The sequence below is a fragment of the Heloderma suspectum genome, chromosome 2 (genome assembly GCF_057233095.1).
Source record: "Heloderma suspectum isolate Gila_16-S chromosome 2, 16-S_ref, whole genome shotgun sequence".
Taxonomy (NCBI): Eukaryota; Metazoa; Chordata; class Lepidosauria; order Squamata; family Helodermatidae; genus Heloderma; species Heloderma suspectum.
Genome location: NC_139459.1, coordinates 241934202 through 241954006, shown reverse-complemented (window position 1 = coordinate 241954006; position 19805 = coordinate 241934202). Strand labels below are relative to the sequence as shown.

General features: G+C 41.8%; 1 protein-coding gene across 1 annotated transcript in view; it reads right to left on the bottom strand.

Annotated features, from left to right (window-relative positions):
- Positions 1 to 19805, bottom strand: part of TENM2 (teneurin transmembrane protein 2) — a 1208485-nt gene that overhangs the window by 154586 nt on the left and 1034094 nt on the right. Inside the window, exon 10 of the mRNA XM_084838625.1 lies at positions 7186 to 7380. Within this exon, the coding sequence (XP_084694751.1) occupies positions 7186 to 7380 (195 nt within the window). The remainder of the gene's footprint in view (positions 1 to 7185; positions 7381 to 19805) is intronic.

Below are 19805 nucleotides of genomic sequence, written 5' to 3'. Positions count from 1 at the left end.
ATAAAGGCAGACTCAATGAATGAAGAGCAAATGGACCAAGAAAAATGAAAGACAGACAGAAGGCTTTCTGAGAAAAGCAAAATCTTCCATCAATGACAGAACACTGATGAAACAGCGGTCAAACACTGAAATATGGAGAACTGTTATTTCTCATGTGCTTTCTTTAATACTACAATGGACCTCTTTTAGAAATAATTTTTTGAAATTGTTTCGGCCACGTTGTTATGGTTTGTTAAAAGTATATTTGTGTATGCTGTCTTCTTCTGTTTATGTTAATTGTAAACTGGATGAAACTGGGGAACAGTAAGCAGGGAGCAAAGCCAACTAAGCCGCGGCCTCAAGGTGCACTCCATGAGGCCATGGTTTAGTCAGGACTCACTCTCTTGCCCCCCTCCCTTCTCTGAGGGGACAGGGATTCAGGGAGGGGGAGGGGTCTCTTTGGATGCCTTTGTGGGCCAGATGGAGAGCACTGACAGGGAAAAAGGGGGGAAGAAGAGACAACAGAGTCTCGCCTCCTTGAAAACAGGGGAGAATATATATAATTTATTCCCACAAGGACAAAAAAGGTCAAGGAATTTCCCCAGCAATGTAAGCCCCTCTGGGGGCAAGAATTACACTTACAAAGTTAAATACCACTGAAAAATGACTCGACTACAAAAGTGACAAGAAAAACACTGTTAACCTAACCTAATTTGTTGATTTCACTCACTTTCCACACCAAATTGCACTGAATGAAGCCTGACAAGTTAGCTATTTCATTTTTGTGTGCAAATTTAATAGAGCAACAGTGTTTATGCAGCAAAATTGGTAGATCACAAATATCGATTTTGGTGCCATAGCCATTTCAGGTAAATTGTTTGAACGATATGACTATGATGAATATCTGAAATAAAAAGCTAACGGGAAAGAAAAAATGCTGACCTACAGTATCCAATTCCATTTCCTAGCTAGAAAGTAGCATATGAATCAACCTGGACCATTCTTTTCAGAAGCACAAATCAATAGAGAAGATTTTTACCCTTTAATAAACATTCAGGTGTATATGTTTGTTTTGCTATTGTGTTAATTCCTTAAATTGAATAGAATAAGAGTTTTGCTAAGGAACTGCCTAACAAGTCATGTCACTACTACATCCAACTGTGTCTAACATTTTTTAAAAAAGAAAGTGTTTTTAAGAACCAGTACCAATACTATGGAATGTTGTTTTAGCAAATGATGCATGCAAAAGGTTATTTTAACCTTTCTTGTCATGTTTCTTCACCTTCTGTGTTTGTAGTTAATACACCTAGCTTTCTAAAATCCATTTATCTTTCAAATTCCTTATCCTTCCATGCTTTTGATTAAATCATTTATGCACTCTTTCTGAACATACAAATTTTTTAGAGGTCAGACTTTAGCGGTCACACAGAGTCTCTAATAAGAATTGTATTTCATTAATGTCAAGTGTTTCTGGAATCTCTAAAAAAACCTGCATTGCCTACAGAAGTCTTATGCCTGTAGCCTATAATATTTATTTCCTGAACTCTGATAACACTGAGATGAAATCTAGTTTGAGGGAAAACTACAAAACAGACTTCCTAAAGTTGATCTAAAATGTAATCATAAAATGTGATGAATATATATGCCTAGTTAAAGAGGGATATGGACATTGCTGTCAATAAGTGTCTGCAGGCTATAAACATCAACAGACTTTATAGCGCTAACTTTTGTTAAGATTAATTTTGTAAATCTATTCTATTTCAAACCAAGATGTTCTCATTCTATAAGTACTTCTTAAGTAGAGTGAATAAGCCCCTGTAATCAGCGCTTTTTCAGGCATTCAGTGCAAACACATGAAGTGGCTTTCATGAACAAGCGGACTATCCTCACCCCCTAGACACTGATGTGCTATTGCTGTCTGTCTGAAGGGGGCCTACGCTGATGCACACCTACAGAGCTCCCTCCATGGGGACAGGTACCCTGGTTAACCAGGCTCCCATCACCATGGAGGGAGCTCTATATGCGTCTATGTATACGCGCATGTCCCCTTCAGACTGATGCCAATTGAGCATAGGCTAGGGTGTGGCCAATGTAAACACTGGCATCTAGCAGATAAGGCAGTCCTGCTAGTTCACAACAGCCCCTTCATAAGTTCACTAATGAATGCCTGAAGAGGTCTTAGGTCAAACACAAAAAGCTACAACTTACATGCCAAAAACCAGAATTACTATTTATATACGTCACAATACTTTAATGCCAGATATTTGTACTGTAGGCACTGAATGCAATGATATAGACATCATCCATTTATCATCTCTCAATCTCTATCTTTCTTTCTCTCTTTCACACACATTGTGACAAAACGGTATATTGTTTTATAGTTTAATTGTCTATTATAATGTCTGTTTGGATGATTGATACATTATAACGTGTCTTGTCTCTTTTAAGAATTTGGTAAGGAGGTGGGAGAGGGGAATTGGAATGTCCAAAATTTAAATACTATCTCCTGATTGGCTGTGGGGTTTTACTGTTGGTCTTAAGTGGTTAGATACGATTTGGTGGCTTGAGGGTTAGGAAGGACTCTGGGCTCTAGCCTTGGGGGTGGATAGAGTCCCTGGGACATGGAGGGAGGTTTAATTATTATTTTAAAGACTATTATTAGATGGGGTAGAATAGGCAAGGATGTAATAAAAATGAAAAACAAAATTCTTTACCACATGTTACACCAACTAACTTGAAATAACGTATCCTTTGTAAATAAAGTTTAATGTTTACTTTTGTTAATACAAACCATGTCATTCTCGTCCTTGTTATTAACAGGGAAAAGGTTTGATGATAAGAATGTAATAAACTAGTCACAGTATTTATATACACATACACACACAGAGAAACTGTAGGTCCTCTCCTAGGTAAGAGGAGAGTGGTGGCAGCGACAAGTTTAAAGGTATGTAAAAGAAAAGAGGCTTTTCAGCAGTAGAAGAAAAACACCTCTGTAGATTGTATCCCTTCCTCACACACTTGCTCTCTGGTTTTCCTAAAGGAAGAGGTTGAGGGAATATAAAGGTATTTAGAATTCTAGAGTTAGAATTTGTACCCAATGCTGTGGAGATTTTCATGAGGAGTGGTGATATGATAATAATCACAAGCGGGGAAAGGATGGATACCGCCCCCCACCCCCCAAAATATGCCCTACAGTCAACTCGTATTAAAGGTTTAGGCCACATTAATTACTATTGACTTCAGTGATCTTTAGATTATGTACTTCCTCTATACATCATCCATGGGAGAATATAATCTGACAGCCATTTATACTCCATAAACTTTTATAAAAGAGGAGTCAGACGTTAGCGGTATCCAAGTGGACCTGAAACAAAATGCTGCAGTGCATTCCCACTCCCTAAGAGGAGTGTTTGTTTATACCTCCAGTTCGCTTGTAACAAGAGCACTGTAGAACTGTTTTGGCTTCAGTGGCAGGGAGATTTTCAGAAGTGGAGAAGGCATAAAAGACACCTTCTTGCCCCCATATGGCCAGGCCTCCCCATGCTGTGCTATGTAGTGTTAGATGGTACAAATGAGAATATTTTATAGCTATCTACCAGTGACAGGGGGTTGGGATACAGTTCCAGATATGGGAAAGGCATCCCTGTAAGCCTAATCCCCTCTATAAATCCCCCAGCTGTCCAGGACTTGACCTGTAGGACTTGCCTTGCCATGCAGCAAGGTGAGACAAGCAACCTGCTTCAGGTGGCACCGGCGGAGGGGGATAGATGAAGGCAAGAACTGGTGTCTAGACGTTGCAGCAAGAGTTTTTAAAGTGTTAGCCCTAGCAGAGATGAGGCGGGGGGAGCCATTTAGGCTCTGTTTCAGGCAACAAAATGTCTTGAGGTAGCACTGTGGAGCAGGTCAATTCCCTCTCTTCCTCTGCCCTCCATTTTTCTTTCGGCAGGGGCTTATTCTCAGCTGATACATGAATATTCCATATCTCAAGACTGTTTTCAGTCATAGCACTGGTTTGCATGATCACTGCTGCCCACTGTGGCTTGTCTGCATGCATGTTAGCCAGTTCTTCATCCAAACCCAGGGACTGTGGGTTATGCAAGGATTAAACAACCCTTGATTGTTTAAATAAGCCATGGTGGGCTGTGAAGTGTGCCAGTGGCTATATTGAATAAGCTATGGTTTGATTGTGTGAATTGGCCATTTGACTTGATTGAGTCTGCCTAATTTCTTTTTGGTTTCTTTAAAACTGTCTCCAACCCCCACCTGTATCTCTGTAGGCTCCACCACCATCAATATTGTATAAGTTCATAGATGCCTGTGAAGCAATTTTTGAGATTTTTAAAAGTATTGGTTCTTAAAAATTCACAAATGTATGTACTTCTGTGTACCTATGGTGCCCACTGATCATGTGGAAAGGCCACAGCCCAGTGACAGAGCATGTGCTCTGCATGTAGAAAGTCCAAGGTTCAATCCCTGGCATCTTATGGCAGGGGTGGGAAAGACTCCTGTCTGAAACCTGTGCATGTGTTAGACTGGAAAACAGCATGGGGGAAGGGGGACACAACACTGCTGATCATGCATGATCAATCATGCTAATGGTATATTTTGTACCTTCTGTATATTTTGTTTTTTCATCTCTATTTATCAGGAAAGGCTAATTTCAGTTTGATTGACTCTAACACATGCTAGCCACATCCAGACAACACGCTGAACAGAGGACAAGCTGCAGCAAGTTCTCAGGCTTGTTTACTCCTCCATTCCCAGCCGCCCAGCATGGCTGCACCGAGGAGTTTGGAAGCTTTTCTTTACTTCCCATTTAGATTATTTATTTATTAAATTTATATCATGCTGGTCCACTACAAATAGTGCTCAAGGTGGCTAACAACAATAAAACACAAGCTAAAACACAAGCTAAAAAACAAAATTATAATTAAAACCTAAAAGCAAATCAATTAAAAGCACATCCTCCTCTTTAATAACAATGTATCTGCCTGCCAGTGGAAGGATAACAAAGGTGGAGCTAACGTTGCCTCCCTTTGCAGGGAATTCCAGAGCTAGGGAGCAGCCATCAAAAAGACCCTCTCTGCGTTGCCACGATGGTGGAAAGAGAGAGAGGCCTCTCCGGAGGACCTTAACACCCAGGCAGGCTCATATGGGAGAATGCGGTCTTCCGAGTAGCCTGGTCCCAAGTCATGCAGTGGTTTATATATCATAACCAGCACTTTGAATTGTGCCTGAAAACTGGTAGCCAGTCAAGCTGTTGTAGCCAGGGAGCCTTGGGCTGGTGTCCTCCCCCTCCCTCTAAGCCCCAGTCAATAGTTTGGCTACATCCTTGTAGACCAAATGAGATTTCTGAACAGTTTTCAAAGGCAGACCCACACAGACCATGTTACAGTAGTCCAAATACAATGTAACTAATGCTTGTGTTTCTGTGGCCAGATCTGACATCTGAAGGATCAGGTGCAGTTGGCACACTAGCCTTAACTGTGCAAACACACTCCTGGCCACCATTAAAACCTGGGCATCCAAATATAGAGATGAATCTAGGGCTAGATCTACGCTAGTGCTTTTTATCGGTATTGAAGTGCCCTGATAACTGTTGCGGCACATTACACATTCCATATGCCACTTTTCTAGCGTTATTATCTGCTTTTTACTCTGTATCATCCAAAATACCGCAACAGATATCATTGTGTGCTATGAGGTATAAATGAGCAAGGGGGATATAGCATCACCATGATGGGATCATATCAATATGGTGAGACAGGTAGATCTGGCCTAGGAGGACACCCAGATAGTGAGTGTAATTTCAAGGGGAGTGGGGTATCCAAGACAGGTTGAATCCCTACTTCCTCATTTGCCTTTTGACTGACCAGGAGCACCTCCGCCAAAACAAGCTTTACCTTGTTTCCTTCCTTGCATGGGAAGTGGAAAGATGGGGACAGAGAATGGTAAATTTGAGTAGTGATAAGTTTAGTGTACATACTGCCACAGCAGGACTCAGTTTGCTTCAGCAATTAGGAAAAATACACTAACAAGGGAATTATGTTTGCAAAGGACTTTAAGAGGAAATAAAATTAATTAGTATGTGTCTAGTTTACATCCAATAGCTGTGCAAATATGAAAGAAAGCTATTTGAAATGACATCTTACTACTCCTTGCAAGGAGGAATGACAAGTATCCTGCTTACTTCCCATTTACCTTTGTATTAGACTTACAGGAATGTGCTGACACTAAACTTTGGATATGCATGTAGAAATTGACATGTCCCACCCTGAGGAGGAGTATGTTCAACAATAGCATGATGTCAATACTGTAAGATGCATTCCTTAGATGTGAATTTAATAAGCACTAGTAAAATAAACAGTGATTGGATGCTGATAGCATCTATATGGCATCTACATGTAAGGAGCCATATTGCCTGCTTTTAAATGTGGCACCTTCTTTTCCTGAACAATAAAATGTACTTCTGTAAAAATATATATTAAAAGAGGGTTCTCCAATTCATGGCATGCCACACTGCATGAAAATTAACCATATACAAAAATCGTTAAAATGCTTCAATTCTGGCCATATTTGGTCATGTTCAATTTAGTTAGTTAAAACTTTTCTCTATCCCTTCATTGCCCCTCCCCTCCACCCCACACCTGCAGAAAACGGTAGCTACTTAAATGTTCGATACAAAGTGCTTTTTAGAATTCATTAAATTGCCTTCCTTTTTGTGTACCATCTACTTTCCTTTAATTCAACGTGATTGCATGTAACAAGAATAATTTACTCTACATGGGGCCACTAAGTGACATGGATACCTGTAGTCTTTCAAATCTGGCTCCTCTTTTTCTGAATTAATTATGACTGAAGTGTTTGCTTTTATGGGTTTCCAATTATGCCATTTTGTATACCATCTTTTTTATTTGTTTTGTTCTGCATTTTTCACTTTAAAAACATTCAATAAATATAATCCATACTGACAAAGAAAGACAAGATGGATCTGGACTCTTCTGGACCTTGATTACATGGTGGAATAGAAGTAAAGAAATAAAAGTTCCACCAGCAAGTAACACAGGAGGTACTGAATTCCTGAGCTTCTTGTCCAGTACTATTATAGTTGTTATATACCACACCATTATAGAGTTTCCCTTTTGTCCTCTCGTCCCCTTTACTCAATACAAGCTGCAAAAATATAGTTTGTATTGTAGTATTTACCTTCCTCACAGTTTTCGCCTTTGTAGCCAACAGAGCAGACACAGTTTCCTTCCATGCAAGAACCATGGCCCCCGCATGAAGGATCAATACACTGGCTGATGGGTACATCACACTCTGGCCCTTTCCAGCCACTGTAGCACAAACAGGATCCTTTGGTGTATTGTCCATTGCCACTGCACAGAACTGGGCACGCAGCTGGAAAATTGAATGGGAGAAAGAAAGATAACAGCATGTCATGTATATATGCCCACATTCAAACTGTGTACTAAAGTACTAAGACTCAACTGGTAAGTAACAGGCTTCAAATGGTGATTGAATAGAAAATGCAAGTCATGCTGTTCTGATTTCCCTTTCAGAAGCTATAGATTTGTAGAGGTGCAAAAAAGGTAATAACATTTATTGAACCACTTTCACTTTGGTGAAAAGGGACTGAATTACATTTTATTTCACCAGTGTAATTGCAATAAATAGGATCATTCTCACACCTTGCACAATTTATTATGTGGAATCCATTACATCAACAAATCAGTATATCAAGCAACACATGATTGTGGGTTTTGAAAATAACACTGTTATCTTTGCAGATATAATAACAGATAGCTATAGCAGTATTAAGGATGAACATTATTTGATATGTTAGTAACACCAAAATGAATGGATGGGTGGGATCTAGGTTAAGATAATAATATAAAGATAAACAGTGAGCTGGTTCACTCATTAATACTAAACCCATCATTTAGTGCTTCTTGGACAAGCTGGAACGATCCTGATCCAAGCCTTGGACTCGTGTGTTCTCCCCTCCCTCCTCCCATGTGACTGGGAGAAGGTCTTTGGCAGAGTGTAGCTTCAGTTTTCATGAAAGCTGGTTTGTCATTATGTATGAACCAAAGATCATGATTAAAAATCAACTTGTCAGTTTCTAAACAAGAAATGTCAAACCATGGATTGTTTAACTAACCAGAGTTTGTTTTAAGCTGGAATCTCTGATTCATACATAAGGACAAGCCAACTTTCATGCAAGGTGAAACTAGCATTTGCTGAGGTCCTTCTTTGGCAGCATGGGAGGAGGAGAGGGGAGAGGTGTGTGAGTTCTGTGCTTTCCTTGGGCTTGCTCAGCTTTGTCTACATAGTGCTAAACCCGCCATCCCCATCCTGGTGCACTCCAGATGTTTTGGCCCACAACTCCCAGCATTCATGACCATTGGCCATGCTGCCTGGAGCTGACGGGAGCTGAAGTCCAAAGCATCCGGAGGACACCAGGTTGCAGAAGGTTGTGCTAAACCATGATTTAGTATATGTGAGAACCAGTTCATTGTAACAAACACATTTCCTTAGTGGAAATAATAAAACACGATACAACTCTTATAATATAATTATCATATCTTATATCAGCCTTCATCAACCTGGTGCCCTCTAAATGTTTTTGACTTCAATGTCCATCAGCCCCAGCCAGCATGGCAAATGTTGTAGGCCAAAACACCTGGGGGGCACAGGTTGGGGAAGGTTGCCTTATATTTTTAATGTCCATTCAGATTCATATAGACATGTGAGTCTGTATATAGACTATTTATTATGTGTATAATATGAATATGATGGTATATTTATAATACATTGCATACATTTGTAGAAACCTTAAATTAATTATTAATATAGAAAATTATATTATTTCAGCTATTTCTTTGTATGTCTATGTATTGCTGCAGGAATGGGAGGCTTCTGTGCATCTCCCATATCCCCATCAATGCCTCTCCTCTCAGCTCAGTCAAGGAATGCAAACACAGACTGCCTGGTGCACTGAATCCTATGTACATTCTCTGATGGAGCAGGGCAAGCAGGGCTGTGTTATGCCTTAGGGGATCTTGCATAGCCCCTATGCCCACAGTATCTGAGACCCATGTGTATTCAACTGATTCTAAGACAATGAAAACTGATGGACAGTGACTTAGTTTATTTCATATTTATTTTAAATTAAATGGAAAGATAATACTGATGTTATGAAATACATACATACAGGAAAGTACACAAATAATAACATGTAGAGGCTTGAGAGTAGAATCATAGAATAGTAATGTTGGAAGGGGCCTGTAAGACCGTCGAGTCCAACTCCCTGCTCAGTGCAGGAAGCTAAGTCAAAGCATCCCTGACAGATGGCTGTCCAGCCTCATCTTGAATGCCTCCAGTGTGGGAGAGCCCACTACCTCCCTAGGTAATGGGTTCCATTGTCGTATCGCTCTAACAGTCAGGAAGTTTCCCCTGATGTTCAGCCGGAATTTGGCTTCCTGGAACTTGAGCCCATTATTCCGTGTCCTGTACTCTGGGATGATCGAGAAGAGATCCTGGCCTTCCTCTCTGTGACAGCCTTTCAAATACTTGAAGAGCGCTATCGTATCTCCCCTCAGTCTTCTCTTCTCAAGGCTAAACATGCCCAGTTCCTTCAGTCTCTCCTCATAGAGCTTTGTTTCCAGTCCCCTGATCATCTTTGTTGCCCTCCTCTGAACCCTCTCCAGTTTGTCTGCATCCTTCTTAAAGTGCGGTGCCCAGAACTGGACACAGTACTCCAGATGAGGCCTAACCAGTGCTGAATAGAGGGGAACTAGTAATTCCTGGGAAGACAGCTCCATATGATGTGGAGTGGAAGGTGCTGCCATATTTGCAAAAGCTGCCATGTGGATGCTCTTGCAGGCAGCAGCCTAAACAGGGGGCTGCAATATGTGGACCACCATTTGCTATAGCAGAGAAGAGGCAACTACACCAGTGTTGGCACGAATTCTGAAATAAGGTCCCAGTAAGAGTCCTCCAGGCTGCCACCGCAGCACAGGAATCCATGAGAGAGCAGGCTGAAGCTCAGAGAACTGGGCTATTAGACAGTGTGATGCAAATTCTTGCCTATGTTCTTATTTCAGAAATAAATGACAACTCTGCCAATTTAAGGCAAGTTCATTACTCCACAGACCACTGGGAAAGATAGTGTAGACAGATGTGCAATCAATTTCTTAACAGTGCTCTGCAAGCTGACCCTCTGAGAATCCCTCCTCAAGAGGATAATTAATTCTTCATCTGTAATAACTCAAGCCAGAACATTCTTTTAGCAGAAATTAAACTGCTGCTGCTGTAATATTGTATATGTTTTCCCTACTGAGAGAGATGGATCACTATGATCTAAGTTGAAACCCACAAACTTATTCCATATTCAGTTTTTCTCTAACCTAGAAATAAACTTTGGTTGTTTAAAAAGCTGCTTCCCAAATAAGCCATCTATCTGTTTTCTTCTCCAAATGATAAGCAAGTGAAGATGTCTGGTACCCTAATCTGTTAGAACTGTTTGTTTTTCTATGCAAAAGTGTTATAGAGTACATGTGCTGTCCAACCCTGAAATCCAACACCATCTTTAAAATATACTTCTTGAAAATAAATCCAAGATCTGTTTTTAGAAACATTTCAATTTTTGCCTCCATCTCTTTCCTTCAGCACGTTTCCCCACAGTAGAATTTTTCTCTCAATTTCCCCCCAGTTTCACTGCTCACAAGGCCAGTTCCCCACCACTAATGATTCCTTAGTTACTCGTTGCTCAATATACATTTCAGGTAGTGTTTCCTAATCCCAGTTTTTCTTATTTTGCCACCAAATTCTCAGGCTAGCTTAAGACTGCACACCTATTTTCTTGGAAGTATAGCATAAACAAAGTCACATCCTTCATTGCCCCAGCAAATATAGTTTCCCTGCAGACAGTGAACTTTCAAAACCAAACATACTTCTTTAGCTTCAAGCAGAGCTGCTGCTGCAGCAGCAAGCATTTACTTTGGCAAGGCTTAGCTCAATGTTGAATTCAGAAGTGGAGAAGCTTCTTGACTGGGTGGTCATCCAGTAGCTTCAGGGATAATGAGGCATTGGGTGAGTTCACACATCACGCTAAGCCACCCTGCGAATAAGCCACAGTGGGTTGGTTGTTCACTGAACAATCCATGGTACACCCAACAGATGATTGAGCTTGCAGTGGCTTCTTCTCCCTCTCCTTTCCCCTCAGTACTGCAGCCAGCTCCAGCATGTATCCCAGGTGCCTTTGTGACATCTTGTCTCCTCACCCCAGCCCCCCTCCCTGTTCCAATCACTACCTCTTTTCGTTTGCCACCTTTTAATTTTTTTTTTTTGGTGATTCTGGAGTACACAAACTTGTTCATAAACTGTAATTATTATTTTTCACATTTTTTTTGCAAGTGTGCAAGAGCGCACGTTCACCTGTCTGATATGTGCAGTCTTGCCTTGTATGTTGCAGTTGTCAACAAGCACTGAAGTGGAGTAGGTAACATGCAAGGAAATTGGCAAAATGAGACTGCAGATAGGCTAATTTGAGGACAGTTGACAAGGACTGAGGGGAATAATACTGAGGGACAGGAGGAACCCATTTGCGCAGTTGAGAAGCCCCCCAAAAGGGAAAAATGTGACAACAGTAAGTGCACCGGGGTGGGACGGACACACACACACACACACACACACACTATCTCCCACCTGGTAATATAATCCTCTCACTTTTAAGTGTTGAATTGAAACTTGTCAGTGTCCTCCTCCCATTCAACGTTTCCCTGAGACTCCAGCAAGTCCAGAAAGGGGAGGTACTGGCTTCCCTACTTTTTGTAGCTCCTTTTTGGGGCAGTTACTGCAATAACCACAGCAGTAACTGCTCCATTTGGTAGTCCTTAAAAAAAAAATCTTACTGTTGCTCTTGTGCAAGTGCGCAGGAGCAATTTTATTTATATATTTATTTCATTTCTATACCGCCCAAAAGTTGAAGCTCTCTGGGTGGTTCCCAAAAATTTAAACCACAAAGTGCAGCATAAAACAATATAAAATATGAAAGCTTAAAAACACAATATAACAGTACAACCAGAATAAAACCTAGCAGCAATGCAGAGATTTAAAATACTGATTTAAAATACACCGGAGCTAAAAGACTAGGAAGCTAAAATACTGGGAGAATAAAAGAATAACGACTGACAGCTGCTGGGGATGCCACGCTGAATTCCCCACGTTCCAATGCTCTGCCATGATTTTTCCCCAGTTCCGCCAATGTTTTGGTTTATGCCATGTCAAATGGAGCAGTTATTGCTGCAGTTACTGCCTCCTAAAGGAGCCACAAAAATGGAGGGAGCTAGTATCTCCCCTTTCTGGACTTGCTGGAGACTTGGGGAACTGTTGAATGGGAGGAGGACAACTGTCAATTCAACACTTAAGAGGATTACATTGCCAAGTGAGAGATATTGCCCCCTCCCTTTGGTGCACTCACTGCACTTGCCTTTTTTGGGACCTCTAGACTGTGCAAATGGGTTCCTCCTGTCCCTTAGTATATGTCAACTGTGCACAGATTAGCCTATCCACAATCTCGCATTGTCGATTGATTTCCTTGTATGCAACTTACTCCACTTCAGCACTCGCATTGACAGCTGCAACATACAAGAACACTGAAAAGGCAAGACTACATGTATTGGACAGGTGAAACTGCACTCCTTCGCACTTGCGAAAGGATGGGATTTAAAAAAAAAATAATGAAAACTTTTGCGTACACCTAGAGCACTGGAAAAAAGTAGAAAACAAGTGACAGCCCCTCCAAAGTGCCATTTTGGCATCAGTAGAGGGGCAGTCACTGGTGAGGGAGGCTGGAGGCGGCACTGGCGAGATCGTAAGGAGCAGCACTTCCCTCCCCCCTCTTGCCAAGTGGCTCTGAAGCTAATCCTGGCAACCCACAATAAAATCGCTTTCCCGGGTTTGGACAACATGACAACACACCATGGGTATGAACAACCCTACAACAAGCCATGGGTTCTTGAGGTGGCTTGCTCACAAAAATTAAGCCACCCTGTGGAAAATGCACCAGTTCAGATTACATGACAACCCACCATTGCTGGCTGCCCATGGTGGGTTGTCATATTTTGTGAATCTAGTCACCATCTAGTTTCCTAGATCATGCTACTGTACTTTTCATCTAGTTGAAGCCTAGGTTATGTTGTCCAAAAGGCATGGTTGCTGCTACAAAAATGTCTTCTCTGAGAGAAGGTTCCATCCTCATAATCCATGATAGTGTCAGTTTTATAGGTGGCCCAGATGATTTGAGTACAGCACAATCCTATGCCTGTTTAGACAGAAAAAAGTCCTACAATTCCCAGCATGCTGGGAATTGTAGGACCTTTTTCTGTCTAAACAGGCATAGGATTGCACCCTTTATTTCTACAATGGTGCCTGTAGCCAACGGAAATGCAGAACTAATGTGCGAAGTAGTTCTGGGTAACCGGTATGAGCAGCATTGTGGTATGAGCAGAGTGGCTGGGTGACCAGCCAGATGGGCGATTAATAAAGTTAATAAATAATTACAAATTTAATAATAAATAAAAAGTATTTTACCATTGGAAGATCAAATTGTGCTGCATTAGTGAGAGGAGATAGGAGGCAAAAGATAGTATCAGCATGTGGCACTGTGGGGGAAAAAAACCTAACATCTATATAGAATGTTTACAATTGTTTCTCAGTAATGCTGGTTTAAATATTCTTTTCAGAATTTTTAAATATGATAGAAAGCATAGTTTGCTCTTCTTTTACTTTAAAGAATAATAAAAAGACAAATGTAAAAAAAAATACCATTTTAGCGTGATGTTATCTCAGGGAAATAATTTTTTTTAGCAGTAACTGCATTTAGTAGATGAACTGGGCTTCAAACTATGCTTTTGTCTTTGGACAGGGACAGAGATCTGTTAGAGGTCCTCTATCTATCTATCTATCTATCTATCTATCTATCTATTTATTGCATTTATACCCCGCCTTTCTTCCTCTCGCAAGGAACCCAAGGCGGCTTACATTATCCTCCTCCTCCTCTCCATTTTATCCTCACAACAACAACCCTGTGAGGTGGGTTGGGCTGAGAGTCTGTGACTGGCCCAAAGTCACCCAGTGAGCTTTTCATGGCCGAGTGGGGACTAGAACCCAGATCTCCCAGCTCCTAGTCCAACACTCTTGCCACTACACCACACTGGTCCTTATCCTGTTATATTGTTCAGTGGCCTTAGATGCCACTGATGACATTTGTCACACAAATGGACCCTCTGGTCCACCATAAATAAGGTTGGCACTACTTAACAATAAGGAATTCCCAGGTACGGAGTATTTATTTATTTAAATATTTCTAAACCACCCTTCATCCGTACACATACCAGGGCAATGTACAAAGTCATGATCAATTAGCCATAGAAAATAAAACAACCAATTGTCGCAAAACTAGTTGCACAAAGTAAGATAAATAATAAAACAATAAACAACATAGTTGTGATAACCACTGAGAAACAGCAAAACTAGAACAGGCTGATAGGCAATACTAAATTAAAATGCCTGGGCAAACACAGTTTTGACACAGCACCAAAAAGTTTTATTTATTTATTACATTTCTATAGCACCCAATAGCCGAGGCTCTCTTGCAAAGTTGGCACAACTTCTGTGGGGAGGATATTCCTCCATTTGGCATCACCACAGAAAAAGCTCTCTCCCTTGTGATTGTATAACTCACTTCTCCTAACAGGGATATATGGGAAAAAACCCTCCCCTGCAGTTCTTAAGGCACAGGCAGGTTAGTAGAGGGAGTGGTGCTCCTTGAAGTATACAGGTCCCAAGCCATTTAGTGATTTAAAGGTAAGCACCTCAACTGGAATTGGGTTCAGAAGCGAATAGGCAACCACTGCAACTCCTTCAGAATCATTGTAATGATTCCATCTGGCCGTACCAGCCTCACGTGTAAAGCTGTTAGAGGTACCCTGAGCCACTAAGGACACCTGAGTCAAAGAGTATCCTGAAGCTATGTAGCTGTTCTTTCAGGGGGCATGCAACTCCAGCTAGAACCGTCTGCATACCCATTTCTAGAACAGACTGCATTCACTCAGGCATAATAGGTAGGGATGTACGAAAATCACTTACCTTTCGGGGATTATGCTGATGGTGGGGGGGGGGAGGCGTTCCGTCCATCTCCCCGGAATCCTTGCCGGGGGGGGGGAGGCGCGCCGTTCCTCCCCCCCCGGAATCCTGGCCTGCCGGCTGTGCTCCGCAGCGATTCTGTGGAGCCACCGGCTGGCTCCGCCAGCGGCCAGACATCCGGCTGCTGGCTAGCAGGGACGTAAATGGTGGCGGCCGTAGCCGCCACCGTTTGCGTCCCTGCAGTCAGTCGTGATAAGCTACGTAAATGTTTACGTAGCCTATCACAGCTGATTTTAAAAAAACAACAACACGCGCATACGCAAATGGCCGCCGCCATTTGCATTCCTTATTTTGGCATGTCTTAGTCTACGTAAACATTTACATAGACTAAGACGGTGAAAATAAGGGGAACGCAAATAGTGTAGCGTCTACGCTATTTGCGTTCCCCTTATTTTCGCCGTCTTAGTCTACGTAAATGTTTACGTGGACTAAGACGTGCCAAAATAAGGAACGCAAATGGCGGCGGCCATGGCCGCCGCCATTTGTGTACGCGCGTTTTTTTTGGTTTTCTTTTTAAGTCAGCCGTGATAGGCTACGTAAACATTTACGTAGCCTATCACGGTGTTTTTTTAAAATCTAGCCGTGATAGCCTACGTAAATCTTTACGTAGCCTATCACGTTTATTTTTATTTTTTAACCTGGAAATGGCGGCGGCGGGTCGGAAGACCGGCCGCTGCAGCCGCCGCACCGCCGCTGGAGCTGCCGCCGCCGCCAGGAAGATCCGCCCAAGGTAAGTCCCGTTCCGGGGGGGTGGCAGGCTGTTCCGCCACCAATTTCAGGGGGCCGAATGTGCTGGCATTCGGCCTCCCCGAGATCCGTGGCGGAACTTTCGTACATCTCTAATAATATGGACAGGACATACAATAAACTTTTGGCCACCAGTTTTCCATTTGCGGTATAAATAAGAGAAACTGTGTAAGCCATATATTACTTTACACTGAACACTCTCAATTTAGGGAACTGCTAGAGAAATAGAGACCCAAATGTCTGACCATTCTAATAAGAACCCTGACACAAATGTAAGCTCTTCCTATTCTAGTGCTATCAAACTACACATTAGCAGGCAAGAAAGAGAATCACAGAAGGACAAAAAACTCATCAGGTGTGTCAAATCCCTGACATTCAGAAACCATGTGGGGAAAGCAGCACACGCTGACTTAAGCACTAAAGTATGGACGCTTTAATTAATCCGGGGTGAATTTAATTGCTTTAGTTAAGTGGAAATCGGGTTAAAAATGATGCAGAGCATGCTGGGGTGTGTTAAAAACATGACATATGAGTTGGATGAATCGATAAATTAAAAGTGCACAGATGTTTTAATTAAACCCAGAGAAGTTAACGAAGATCACCAGAGACTTTTAAGCTTATGATTAATTCATTCATTTTAAATACCTGTAGAGATATGAGGATGCCTCCATTTTGAGAGTTATAAAAGTTCCCAATCAATAAGCACTTAAGCTGCTCTGAAAAAAAAAGTATTTTAGAATGACAGCAGGTGGATCACTGGGTACAAGACTTGCCAGTGCAGGCTGCCCATGAGTGAGTGGTGTGAATGAAAAGGGAGAATGAAGACAAATTTACAAAAGTGTGGGGCTGTTAACTACAGCTGTAAACCAACAGAAGAGAGTAGCAGTTACGCCGAGTAGAACAGTATTACTTACATGGTGAATATTTACATTCTTTTCAATGCCTACCCATCTCTGTTTGCTTTGCTTAAGCCAAAATTTAGTAGAGTGGTTAGCATTTTCTGTCACTTTTAGAGGTGATGACAGCTCAAGCATCACAGTGAAAGCTTTTATTTTTCTTAAGTATTGCACAAATTAAAGAGGCTGCTTTACTTCCAGTGACCAAGACTGATATACAATCATACCATAACTGTGCACTCTAATTTTTATTCAAGAAGAATAACTATATGGTCTGCAACTACAATGAAACATAGGTGATGGGAAGTGATAACATAGTATCCACTGAAGATAAGATTTTTGTACTGGTGAAAATGAACTTTTGCTAGTGTTAAGAGATGTATCTGTATGAGAAATGAAGATCGGGCAATCAAGCAACAGACACAGACACCATCATTCTTGCCACATGTTAGATATGAAAGGACAATTAAGAGAGATGGAATCATGAGGTTAATGTACAGATTGGGGAAGCCAAGGCTAGCAGGAACCCTAGGCTGACAGAATGCAAAGCACAACTGCACCAGGTAATAGTTCCAAAAAGGATGAAATGAATTTTGTTGCATTTACCCCCATATTATTTAATATGAATGAGCAGGTGCTGTGCTGTGCCGAGTATGTTTTATCCTTATTTTAAATGACATAGAAAAACTGTTGGACATGATGCTGCAAAAGGACAGATGCACCTCTACAACGTGCTACCACATATTCTCTCTGCTTGTTTGCTTGTTTGCATGTGTGTGTGTTTTAAATGACCATAACTATAAATATATACACATGCATAAAGATATAAGCCCCCACAAAACCTGCATCTGGACAAGCACCTTCCTCAATATCTTGAGAGGTGACTCATGTGAACCAACATGTTGGGGAGGGGGATATTAAGCGTATATATTTTTAATCCCCTATCAAGTTGATCAATAACTTAGCCTTGAAAACTGCCAGAGGTCCCCTGTGCACTACTGTGGAAGTAGCGTGTGTGAGCGCTGAGACCTACCTGTGTCTTCTTCTGCTTGCCATTGTTTTCTAGCTGCGCCATACCCTCAATCTCATGGGGAACATGTGACCTCCTATCAACTAGAAGAGCTTGTCACATGATCCCCATGGGATGAGGGTATGGTACAGCTGCAAAACAATGGCAGGCGTAAGTATACCCAGACATTACTTCCATGTTGCACAAAGGTATGGCCATAACCAGGCCCGTGCTAATGAGAGATGCCCCACTGTCTGATAAAGTCCTCTAGTGAAGAGAACCAGTAACCATGCCCCCCTCCCAACTGCATACTGAACTGACTTTGCATCTCAGTCCTCTCCCTCCACAAAACATCCAGATATGGCCTGTGTGCCACCATTAGAGGTCAAATCTAGTGAAACATAGATGCCTCACCAATTATTAAAGCTCTTTTATTTTATTGTATGGGTGAGGTGACAAGGATCCTCATTATCTTCTTCACTTCTACTTCTTGGAAGTACAAAGCTTGGCAAATACTGGGCAGCAGCTAGGCTGGGCCCCAGCATAAGTGGACCAGAGTGAAGATATTCACTATCAGGTCTGCTCTCAGCCCCCGTCCACCGCCACCTCCCAGCTAGCCTACAATAATCCAGCCAGCACTGGGGGAGCTATGTGGAGTGTGGCATGGCTAATAGGCAGGCCAACATTCAATGCAGGCTACACCACCACCCACCCATCTTGTCTTTCCCCCCTACACTCCCTGCGTTGGTCCAAAATAGCACACACACACAGACCAGGGAACCTGATTTGGCACTCGCTTCTGTGAACTTTCTTCAGACTTTGCTTGCTTCCCATTTTACCTCTCTCTGTTTCCTTCTGTCTCTCACTGGGTCTGAAATGTGCACTTTCTGCAGTCTAAACCTATACATAGGCAACACACACAGAACTTCCCTTAAGTTACTCACTAATGCATCTCTTTCATATTTTAAAAGCACTATTTCCAGACAGGATAGCTACTTTTAAATGTGTCTAATTGAAAAGATGCAGAAGCCAAAGTGGTCCCGAGATGAATAGAATATATACTCAGAAATCTGGTTTCACTCATAGGCTCATTACCACGTGATGTCCAGCTGTGACATGCTGGCAATATGGATGAGTGCTGCAAACAACATGTTGTGGCATATAATTCTTTTCGCATCCTGGTGCCCACCTACACCTTTGGTCTAATTTCCATCTTTTCGTTCTTGCAGCCCTCTTTCCCTGCTGCCTTTTCCTACATTCATCTCAGCATCCTGACAGAATATGTGTCTCCAAATGACAACTTTTCAGTCTCCCAGCTGTTTGCTATCTCTCTCCTCTGAACCTTCTTCTTTTATATCCCTTGCATATGGAAATCAAGGCCTTTCTGCAGTCAGCTCAGTGAGGAAGCCCTAGATGCCAGTAAGTTGTTTTTAAGCAGAGGCTGGATAGCTACCTATCAGGGATGCTGCAAGTAGCAGATTTCCTACAATGGCAAGCAGTTGGACTAGACCAGGACCCTTTCAACTCTATGGTTCATTTAAATAGGCCAGATGAGTATGATCAACAGAGATGATTTCAGCACAGTGTGATTTTTCGTACACCTGACAGTTTGGGTTATACATTTCTATTCTGAGTTCCCAAGGCAACTAACAATAAAAACTCCATACAAAATTATTTAAAAATCATTTAAATACACTTAAAGGCCCAAATATACATAACAGAGCAAGGTAAAGCAAAAGATCCACTTGCTTCCGAAAGGCCACAAGGGAATCCACAGTGCAGGTTTCAAGGTGCTGAGCTCTTGTGGATACCAACCTTGCTTCAGCCAAGGAAGCTATCCTGAGCAAGTTCCCACCAAATTATGTAACAGCCCGAAGAGGTTGATCTGGGCATTTAAAGACATGTAATGTTCTCTTCCATTAACTGAGTTCCATATCAGTGCAAAAAGTTACTTTCTGGAG